At 49.8% G+C, this 12,430-nt stretch overlaps 1 protein-coding gene across 1 annotated transcript in view; it reads left to right on the forward strand.

Annotated features, from left to right (window-relative positions):
• zfc3h1 (zinc finger C3H1-type containing) overlaps window positions 1-12,430 on the forward strand; it is a gene marked incomplete at its 5' end in the record, with an annotated part of 66,174 nt that overhangs the window by 39,595 nt on the left and 14,149 nt on the right. Inside the window, 10 exons of the mRNA XM_079809155.1 lie at window positions 1-158; window positions 887-997; window positions 1,266-1,775; window positions 3,328-3,437; window positions 3,537-3,668; window positions 3,761-3,882; window positions 3,952-4,053; window positions 4,335-4,457; window positions 9,919-10,090; window positions 10,192-10,378. The exon at window positions 1-158 is cut by the window's left edge and continues 17 nt beyond it. Coding sequence (XP_079665281.1) covers window positions 1-158; window positions 887-997; window positions 1,266-1,775; window positions 3,328-3,437; window positions 3,537-3,668; window positions 3,761-3,882; window positions 3,952-4,053; window positions 4,335-4,457; window positions 9,919-10,090; window positions 10,192-10,378 — 1,727 coding nt within the window. The remainder of the gene's footprint in view (window positions 159-886; window positions 998-1,265; window positions 1,776-3,327; window positions 3,438-3,536; window positions 3,669-3,760; window positions 3,883-3,951; window positions 4,054-4,334; window positions 4,458-9,918; window positions 10,091-10,191; window positions 10,379-12,430) is intronic.

A 12,430-nucleotide genomic window follows, 5' to 3' on the forward strand; every position in this document is an offset into this window, starting at 1 on the left:
ACGAGGCTCTGCTGAAGCAGCTCCAGCAACAGGAAGTGAAGAAGAAGGAGTCTCTGAAGGCAGCCGAGGGCAAGGTGACGAAACTCAAAGAGCAGCTTCTGGCCTCAGAGAAGATCGTGAGCGCCAACAGAGTCCTGCTGAAGAAGCTGCAGGAGCAGGTGAGCGGGCACAGACACTTCCTGTTTCTCACAGTAGAGCCTGTGTTTCTGCCCGAGCCCGACGGCCCCACTTCTGCTCGCCCCTAGGGCCGGCTTCGGGACCGGTTCCCCTCATACCTCAAACACGGGCCGGGCTTCAGGCCTTTTTAGGCTTCCCCTTCATTTTATATTTTAGACATTCAATAATTAATATATGATATCACGAGTCCACCACTGTGAAGACCGGCTCAGTGTTTAGAGGACGGCATACGCAACACTCATCCGCAAATGAGGAAAGCAAACCAACACGCAAACGGCCACAAGTGAAGCTGAAGATAAGCTAAGAGATGCTGAAAAACACAAGCATCTTCATTAAGCGAATGAGACTAAAGGCTCTTGCAGTGCTCAGGTCGCTCGTTCTCATAATGCGTCTCTGATGATGAAATGAGCTGATGAATCAAATGCCTATATCTGTTGCTTTCGTTGACGTGAACTCTGTTAAATGTGCATATAGCGCAGGGATTGAAGACCGGATTTATATTCATTTCGCGGAGAGGTGTAAGGCAAGACAACCTCCTTTTTTTTTTTTATTAGTTTAGATTGTGTAGCCCGTTTCGTTGTGATCTGCCTGCCTCATCTTGTCAAAAATGGCTTTTTACTGTGATGGTGGTGATTGAGGCTTAACGGTTAAACAACGCTTTAAGTGTTTATATGGATATTTTATGTGTGTGTGTGTGTGTGTGTCGCAGGTGCAGCGAGTTCAGCACCGGGTGACCCTGAAGAAGCAGCAGTCCGTGAAGATGAAGAGAGATCTGGCCCAGGCCACACTGAAGCGCAGCTCCACCGCCCACATCTACTCGGTAGAGCCCGCTCACTCAACCATTGAGCCTGTGTGTGTGTGTGTGTGTGTGTGTGTGTGTGTGGTGCTGACTCTCTCTCTCTCTCTCTCTCTGTGTGTGTGTGTGGTGCTGACTCTCTCTCTCTCTCTCTCTCTCTGTGTGTGTGTGTGTGTGGTGCTGACTCTCTCTCTCTCTCTCTCTCTCTCTCTCTGTGTGTGTGTGTGTGTGGTGCTGACTCTCTCTCTCTCTCTCTCTCTCTCTCTCTCTGTGTGTGTGTGTGTGTGTGCAGCCGGTGAAGGTGCGGCGCGTGGATCACTCAGACGTGCACTACGCAGAGCTGATCGCCCAGAAGAAGCGTCTGCAGCAGCTGGAGTCTGAGTACGCCCTGAAGATCCAGAAGCTGAAGGAGGCGCAGGCGTTACGGCAGGCCGAGCCACGCCCCCCCGCCCCGCAGACGCCCGGCCCACTTTACCCCCTGCCCCAGCCCTCGCTGCACGACCTGACGCAGGACAAGCTGACCCTGGGCGAGGAGGTGGAGGAGGAGGAGCAGCCGCTTCCTGCCGCGCCCAGCGCCCGCCGCCGCTCCTTCCGAGAGTCCGGCTCCTTCACCAAACCCAAGCTGTGCCACCCCGAGCCGCCCGCCTCACCCATGCCCATCAAACCGGCCAAAGCCTCGCCAGAGCTGCTGCTGGGGCTGAACCTGGAGGACCTGTGCCAGAGGTACACACACAGCCCCGGCCTCGCCCAGCTCCTGCAGGAGGAGACGCGCCCGCTAATAACCCCACTGCCTGCTGGGAAGGTACAGCCTCAGCTCCTTCTCTGCTTAAAGGATCAGTCCACTTTTACATTAACTTTTGCTGATAGTTTACTCACCCACATGTCATCAGAGATGTCCATGTCTTTCTTTCTGCAGTCGAGAAGAAATGAAGGTTTTGGATGAAATCAGTCCAGGGTTTTTCTCCATATAATGGACTTCAATGGGCTCCAAACGGGTCAGTTTCAGTGCAGCTTTAAACGACACCAGATGATGAATAAGGGTCTGATCTAGAAAACCATCAGCTTCTGAGAGAAACCCAGCAGTATTTATGCTATTATTTTACCTCTTATCAGACGAGCGTGATCATCTCTGAGCTCAGACATAACTTCCGGAGAGTGAGGTCAAAATACGAGCGTGGTCATGGAGACAGAGCGACACACGTCATAATCTGAAGGCCACGCCCACCGGGGGGAAAACAGTCAAACCGTCTCCATTGACTTTGCATTGTGTGAGGCTGCCTCCTTGTCATTTCGGACTTATAACAAAAAACTGAACTATGTATAAAAGCTGATATGTGACAAGGTGTACAGCAAACAAGCTAAACAACACCCAGAAGCAAAAACACAGACGTTTCTATAAGCTGTTGACCCAAAAAACGAGCGTTTAAGGACAAAAAAGTGTATTCAGGCCATTGAGACAGAGCGCGCGGGTCATATTACACTGAGAACTACACACACTAGAGGGGGACGTGATCAGAGACAGGAAATATCATATATAAACCTGACATTTGGAGATTTGACTTAACACTGACTAAATGTTTACTGCACACATACACATATTGAGACACACTGAGTGTCAGGATCCCAAATTGACCCATTCTTCAGCTGAAGCGTCACTTCATATTGCCTGTGTCCACTTTTATCTTCTTAAACGCTCGTTTTTTGGGTCGACAGCTTATAAAAACGTATTTCTGTGTTTTTTAGCTTAGTTGCTGTACACCTTGTCACATATCAGCTTTTAGACATTGTTCTGTTTTTTGTTATAAGTCGTAAATGACAATGAGGCGCCTCACGCAATGCAAAGTCAATGGAGAGCGTTGGATTGTTTTCCCCCCCGGTGTGGGCGTGGCCTAAATACGCTCTGTCTCTATAGATGTATACGTAGATGCCTCATTAGCGACTGCACGGATCAATAGAATGAGGCATCTACGATCGATATATCTATGACCACGCTCGTATTTTGACCTCACTCGCCGGAAGTTATGTCTGAGCTCAGAGATGATCACGCTCGTCTGATAAGAGGTAAAATAATAGCATAAATACTGCTGGGTTTCTCTCAGAAACTGATGGTTTGTCTAGATCAGACCCTTATTCATCATCTGGTGTCGTTTAAAGCTGCACTGAAACTGACCCGTTTGGAGCCCATTGAAGTCCATTATATGGAGAAACATCCTGGAGTGTTTTCATCCAAAACCTTCATTTCTTCTCGACTGCAGAAAGAAAGACATGGACATCTCTGATGACATGGGGGTGAGTAAACTATCAGCAAAAGGTTATGTAAAAGTGGACTGATCCTTTAAGTGTGTGTTGTGCAGGTGGTGCAGGTGGACTTCGATGCGATGGCCGTCCATCAGAGCCGGGTGGAGGCGAAACCAGAGCCGTTTGGGCCGTACCACAGCCCTTTACTGGTCTTTAAATCCTACAGGTGTGTTGAGATCGATGGCAAACGAGTGCCCGTACTGTTATAAATGAGTGTGTGTGACCCTCATGAGTGTGTGTGTGTTTATTCCCGTCTCTCGCTCAGGTTCAGCCCGTATTACCGGACCAAAGAGAAGCTTTCTCTCCGCTCGCTGTCCTACAGCAACACCATCGAGCCCAAGAAGTGCTTCTGCCGCTTCGACCTCACCGGCACCTGCAACGACGACGACTGCGCGTGGTACGACCCGCTCCAGTGTGTGTGTGTGTGTGTGTGTGTGTGTGTGTGTGTGTGTGTGTGAGTGTGTGTCTGAAGCCCTCTGTGTGTTTCAGGCAGCACATGAGGAACTGCACCCTCACTGAGAGCCAGCTGTTCCAGGACGTCCTGTCCTACTGCCTGCCTCTGATTGGCTGCGCGGACTCCAGCAGCACCGATGACATCAGCAGCGCCACAGGTAAGAGCCTCACCTTGAGTCACATGACGTCTCTGGGCGAGCTGTAGATCACGAACGCTCCCTTCACAGAGAAGTACATCAAGAAGCTGTTTGGGGCCAATAAGGACCGGATGGGCACGGACCAGAAGGCCGTTCTGCTCGTGAGCAAAGTCAACGAGCGGCTGAGACACAGTGAGTGCTCGCGTGTGTGTGTGTGTGTGTGTGTGTGTGTGTGTGTGTGTGTGTGTGTGTGTGTGTGTGTGTGTGTGTGTGTGTGTGTGTGTGTGTGTGTGTGTGTGTGTGTGTGTGTGTGTGTGTGTGTGTGTGTGTGTGTGTGTGTGTGTGTGTGTGTGTGTGTGTGTGTGTGTGTGTGTGTGTGTGTGTGTGTGTGTGTGTGTGTGTGTGTGTGTGTGTGTGTGTGTGTGTGTGTGTGTGTGTGTGTGATGCGACTGACCGCTCTTTGTTTCTGGCAGTTCCTCCCTTCACCACCTTTAAGGCTCAGAGGAAGTGGAGGCCTGAAGCTCAGAGGGTGAAGACTGGCGCTGAGGATGAGGAAGATCGCGCCCGCGTGGACGTCACCATTCCCGTCCGCCAGGGTGAGCCGCGATCACATGATCACATGACTGATGTGACTGGGCTGGTGCGAGTGTGTAACACGGGCTGTTCATTTCATGGACGAATTTTTTTGTCAACGACCTTTCTTCACTGACGAAAACGAGACGATAACTAAATAAAAACTAGTGTTGGACGACACAAACTATGAGGAAAATCAGCTTTGGTCAGCAGATAAAGGTAGAGGAGAATAGTGAGGTTAGTGAGGGTGGATTAGGGCAGAGATGGGTCAGAACTGATGATCTGAGTCTCAGATGAACACATTTGATCTGAACTGATCTAACCTCTGGAAAACACACAATCTACAGGCTCACACACACACAATCCAGCTCCAGAGCGGCTCAATCAATAACACACACACACACACCCCCAATCCAGCTGCAGAGAGGCTCAATCAATCACACACACACACACACACACACACACACACCCAATCCAGCTCCAGAGCGGCTCAATCAATAACACACACACACACACACACCCAATCCAGCTCCAGAGCGGCTCAATCAATAACACACACACACACACACACCCAATCCAGCTCCAGAGCGGCTCAATCAATAACACACACACACACACACACACACCCAATCCAGCTCCAGAGCGGCTCAATCAATAACACACACACACACACACACCCAATCCAGCTCCAGAGCGGCTCAATCAATAACACACACACACACACACACCCAATCCAGCTCCAGAGCGGCTCAATCAATAACACACACACACACACACACACACACACACACCCAATCCAGCTCCAGAGCGGCTCAATCAATAACACACACACACACACACACACACCCCCAATCCAGCTCCAGAGCGGCTCAATCAATAACACACACACACACACACACACTCACACACCCCCAATCCAGCTCCAGAGCGGCTCAATCAATAACACACACACACACACTCACACACCCCCAATCCAGCTCCAGAGCGGCTCAATCAATAACACACACACACACACACACCCAATCCAGCTCCAGAGCGGCTCAATCAATAACACACACACACACACACACACACTCACACACCCCCAATCCAGCTCCAGAGCGGCTCAATCAATAACACACACACACACACACACCCAATCCAGCTCCAGAGCGGCTCAATCAATAACACACACACACACACACACACACTCACACACCCCCAATCCAGCTCCAGAGCGGCTCAATCAATAACACACACACACACACACACCCAATCCAGCTCCAGAGCGGCTCAATCAATAACACACACACACACACACACACACACACACACCCAATCCAGCTCCAGAGCGGCTCAATCAATAACACACACACACACACACACACACACCCCCAATCCAGCTCCAGAGCGGCTCAATCAATAACACACACACACACACACACACTCACACACCCCCAATCCAGCTCCAGAGCGGCTCAATCAATAACACACACACACACACACACACACACTCACACACCCCCAATCCAGCTCCAGAGCGGCTCAATCAATAACACACACACATACACACACACACACACACTCACACACCCCCAATCCAGCTCCAGAGCGGCTCAATCAATAACACACACACACACACACACACACACACACACTCACACACCCCCAATCCAGCTCCAGAGCGGCTCAATCAATAACACACACACACACATACACACACACACACACACTCACACACCCCCAATCCAGCTCCAGAGCGGCTCAATCAATAACACACACACACACACACACACCCCCAATCCAGCTCCAGAGCGGCTCAATCAATAACACACACACACACACACACACCCCCAATCCAGCTCCAGAGCGGCTCAATCAATAACACACACACACACACACACACACACCCAATCCAGCTCCAGAGCGGCTCAATCAATAACACACACACACACCCAATCCAGCTCCAGAGCGGCTCAATCAATAACACACACACACACACACACACACACACACACCCCCAATCCAGCTCCAGAGCGGCTCAATCAATAACACACACACACACACACACACACTCACACACCCCTAGGGCTGCAGCTATCGATTCTTTTTGTAATCGATTAATCTAGCACTTAATCGATCGATTAATCGGATACAATTTTTCCCGTGTTTTTAAACAACCAAAACAAATAATGCATAACGAAAATGAAGAGGAAAAGCTATTTAATTTATTAATATGCACAACAGGTTTCATGCTGTAATCTAGCCCTGACATCAAAGTAAATATCTTTTATGTAGATTTCTACACCTGCAGCATTTACCATTAGGCTACTAACAAATAATATATCATATGTGGTGAGCCTATTTGCTATGGTAACCTAGAAACCTGTGTGTGCGTGTGTGTCTGTGTGTGTGGGTGAGGCTTCATTGCAGTTTGGTACAGCAGAAATACATGCATGAATTTTCAATAGAGCGCTGCATTTGGCTTGCATCACTTGCATAGCGGTGCATTTTAGGTGAAGCACCCGTTCGAAAAATCGCGTCACATCATCACGTCCCGGTGTATACAGTGAATGCTGAAATTATTGTTGCGTGGCTACATAAAAGTTTTAGCATATGTGATGCAGTGCCACGATTGGTCTGCCTGGCGCGAGAGAGAGAGCGAGAGAGAGAGAGAGAGAGAGGAGGGTGCATGCGTGTGTGTGTGACTGATTTTCTACTATCAGTTCTGCGCTGCTCTCCGCGCGCGATCTTCACGTGTAAAGAGGTCTGCCTTCAGGGCGCGCGCTCGTTGTCAAAGACGCGACACGGCTCAACTCTCCGTGTCACAGAAAAAAGCTGAGCACTGAACGGAGAAGTTTTCCGTATTGTTGTTTTTGAATAGTGCACAATCGCTTCAATGTTCAAACTGGCAAGGCTTTAAAAGCATTTACTTGACAAACTTTATGAGGATGAAAGTGGAAGCGATCTGGCTTCGGGGCTTGCGCGCGCCGCGTGTGTGTGTGTGTGTGTGTGGCAAGAACGGTAATCAACATGCAGTTACTATAGTGATTCTGGGCATCTAGAATCTAAACTAAATTCAAAATGTATCCCGCGCTATGGTGAGCTTCCTGAACACTGAACAGCGGTCCGTGTGAATCAGATCCTGCGCGTATAGTGCACGTCATAGGAATTTAACGAGGCAGTATTTTTGCCTCGAGGAATTTTTGTAATCGAGTTAATCGATGAATCGTTTCAGCCCTACACACCCCCAATCCAGCTCCAGAGCGGCTCAATCAATAACACACACACACACACACACACACACACACACACACACCCCCAATCCAGCTCCAGAGCGGCTCAATCAATAACACACACACACACACACACACCCAATCCAGCTCCAGAGCGGCTCAATCAATAACACACACACACACACACACCCAATCCAGCTCCAGAGCGGCTCAATCAATAACACACACACACACACACACACACACACACACCCAATCCAGCTCCAGAGCGGCTCAATCAATAACACACTCACTCACACTCACACACACACACACACACACACACACACACCCAATCCAGCTCCAGAGCGGCTCAATCAATAACACACACACACACACACACACACCCAATCCAGCTCCAGAGCGGCTCAATCAATAACACACACACACACACACACACACCCAATCCAGCTCCAGAGCGGCTCAATCAATAACACACACACACACACACACCCAATCCAGCTCCAGAGCGGCTCAATCAATAACACACACACACACACACACACACACACACACACCCAATCCAGCTCCAGAGCGGCTCAATCAATAACACACACACACACACACACACACCCAATCCAGCTCCAGAGCGGCTCAATCAATAACACACACACACACACACACACACCCAATCCAGCTCCAGAGCGGCTCAATCAATAACACACACACACACACACACACACCCAATCCAGCTCCAGAGCGGCTCAATCAATAACACACACACACACACACACCCAATCCAGCTCCAGAGCGGCTCAATCAATAACACACACACACACACACACACACACACACACACCCAATCCAGCTCCAGAGCGGCTCAATCAATAACACACATTTATGCCTATGAACTAATGCTGATGAATAATGAGTGTTTACTTTATCATGTTTATATAGTAATATGTTTTAGACGGTTGTAATGATGCATATTTATCTCCTGAACTTGAATGAGCTCCTGCAACTGCAATAGAGGCGCATTTCAAAATAAGAGTCCTGGTGTATTTCCAGCTTGTTTATCATTAAAAGTCACGCATTATATATTCATATTTGGTTACACAATAAACTGTATTTAATTTAATTCCCATTTAATTCATATTCAGGAGGAAAGACCAGTATTAGACACATATTCAATAAAGTATCAGGTTATAATAGTTCAATAAAACCATTAAAAAAACCTTCATTACTTGAAATTAAATAAATAAATAAACTTATTTGAAGCTTTAGCTTAACCTGATATGGCCTACTGACTAAAACAGAAACACAGAGTTATAAAAACTATAGAGATGTTTTTAAAAAACAAACAAAAAGTGAATTGAGCTCTTTCGTGTATTTTTAATGTCAAAAACAAAATGGTGTCCAAATGTCAGTTCAGTGACAGTCGGTTATGTGACGCTTAAATGCTTAATGTATTACAATCGAACTAAACTCATTAGATTTTAGGAGACTAAAACTAAAAACAATTCAGGCGACTAAAATATGACTAAAACTAAATCAAAATTTGCTGTTGTTGTGAACTCTATCCGGGTCACAAGGCACCATCTGTTGTGAACTTTTATCTTCTAAAGTGTAGGAAACTCAGAAGATGAAGACCAGGAGACGTCGGGATCAAACAGAAGTTATTCTTTTAATGAGAACTCTCTGTGCTGCAGGGCGTCCGAAAACAGCCTGATTTAACAGTACAAAATAATGCAATTTATCTACATTTCAGGGGGAGGAGTTATACAGCAGGGGGAGGGGTTATAGAGCAGGGGAGGGGCTATACAGCAGGGGGAGGGGTTATACAGCAGGGGGAGGGGTTATAGAGCAGGGGGAGGGGTTATAGAGCAGGGGGAGGGGCTATACAGCAGGGGGAGGGGTTATAGAGCAGGGGAGGAGACATAGGAAAATAGAGACACACCCCAAACATTCCTGTCTCATCAGCCGTAATTCAATCAGCATAACAGTGTCATTCAAATGCACAGATGCTAATCCAATCACTCAGGCAATATTGCTCTAAACTTGTCATGGTAAATAGTCAGGAAGTGCATAAAGACAAAATACTTAATGTCTCAAACACTTACACAGCCTGACGTAATCTCCTTAGAATTTCCTCAAGTTTACTTCAAAATGTAAAACACAAATGTAGATCATGTTTTCAGTTATATTCTATGACATTGGAACCTAGATCTAGCCATGTATAAATGTGTAATCCCACACTGTGAAGCACTGGTAACACTGGTCGTCTCTGCAGATGTGCAGGAGCGCTGGCCGTGGGCCGATGTGTGTGTGACGCAGGAGGATAAGCGCTACTTCGCCAGCGAGACGGATGACATCAGTAACCTGGAGACCAGCGTGCTGGAGAGCCCCACCGACGTCCAGCTGTGGATCAAACTGGCCTTCAAGTACCTCAGCCAGAAGGACACGTGAGTGTGTGCCAGAAACACATCTGCTGCTGTGTGTGTGTGTGTGTGTGTGTGTGTGTGGAGCGTCTGCTGCATCTGTGTGTGTGTGTGTGTGTGTGCAGCTCGCTGACGGAGTGCCTGGACGCGGCGCTGAACACACTGTCCCGCGCGCTGGAGGATAACCGCGAGCAGGCGGAGGTGTGGGGGCATTACCTGACGCTCTTCTCCCGCCGCGCCAGCAGAGACGAGCTGCAGGAGATGTGTGAGATGGCCCTGGAGCACACCACACACTACAGCGTCTGGTGGACCGTGAGTCCGCACACACACACACACACCACACACTACAGCGTCTGGTGGACCGTGAGTCCGCACACACACACACACACCACACACTACAGCGTCTGGTGGACCGTGAGTCCGCACACACACACACACACACACACACACACACACACTACAGCGTCTGGTGGACCGTGAGTCCGCACACACACACACACACACACACACACACACACACACTACAGCGTCTGGTGGACCGTGAGTCCGCACACACACACACACACACACACACACTACAGCGTCTGGTGGACCGTGAGTCCGCTCACACACACACACACACACACACACACACACACACTACAGCGTCTGGTGGACCGTGAGTCCGCTCACACACACACACACACACACACACACACACACTACAGCGTCTGGTGGACCGTGAGTCCGCACACACACACACACACACACACTACAGCGTCTGGTGGACCGTGAGTCCGCACACACACACACACACACACACTACAGCGTCTGGTGGACCGTGAGTCCGCACACACACACACACACACACACACACACACACACACACACACACACTACAGCGTCTGGTGGACCGTGAGTCCGCTCACACACACACACACACACACTACAGCGTCTGGTGGACCGTGAGTCCGCACACACACACACACACACACACACACACACACACACACTACAGCGTCTGGTGGACCGTGAGTCCGCACACACACACACACACACACACACACTACAGCGTCTGGTGGACCGTGAGTCCGCACACACACACACACACACACACACACTACAGCGTCTGGTGGACCGTGAGTCCGCACACACACACACACACACACACACACACACACACTACAGCGTCTGGTGGACCGTGAGTCCGCACACACACACACACACACACACACACACACACACTACAGCGTCTGGTGGACCGTGAGTCCGCACACACACACACACACACACACACACTACAGCGTCTGGTGGACCGTGAGTCCGCACACACACACACACACACACACACACACACACACACTACAGCGTCTGGTGGACCGTGAGTCTGCACACACACACACACACACACACACACACACTACAGCGTCTGGTGGACCGTGAGTCCGCACACACACACACACACACACACTACAGCGTCTGGTGGACCGTGAGTCCGCACACACACACACACACACACACACACACACTACAGCGTCTGGTGGACCGTGAGTCCGCACACACACACACACACACACACACACACACTACAGCGTCTGGTGGACCGTGAGTCCGCACACACACACACACACACACACACACACACTACAGCGTCTGGTGGACCGTGAGTCCGCACACACACACACACACACACACACACACTACAGCGTCTGGTGGACCGTGAGTCCGCACACACACACACACACACACACACACACACACACACACACACTACAGCGTCTGGTGGACCGTGAGTCCGCACACACACACACACACACACACACACACACACTACAGCGTCTGGTGGACCGTGAGTCCGCACACACACTACAGCGTCTGGTGGACCGTGAGTCTGCACACACACACACACACACACACACACACACACTACAGCGTCTGGTGGACCGTGAGTCTGCACACACACACACACACACACACACTACAGCGTCTGGTGGACCGTGAGTCTGCACACACACACACACACACACACACCACACACTACAGCGTCTGGTGGACCGTGAGTCCGCACACACACACACACACACACACACTACAGCGTCTGGTGGACCGTGAGTCTGCATCCGCAAACACACACACACACACACACACTACAGCGTCTGGTGGACCGTGAGTCCGCACACACACACACACACACACACACACACACACTACAGCGTCTGGTGGACCGTGAGTCCGCACACACACACACACACACACACACTACAGCGTCTGGTGGACCGTGAGTCCGCACACACACACACACACACACACACACACACACACACACACTACAGCGTCTGGTGGACCGTGAGTCCGCACACACACACACACACACACACACACACA

Source organism: Gobio gobio, assembly GCF_949357685.1.
Source record: "Gobio gobio genome assembly, chromosome: 25".
Classification (NCBI taxonomy): Eukaryota; Metazoa; Chordata; class Actinopteri; order Cypriniformes; family Gobionidae; genus Gobio; species Gobio gobio.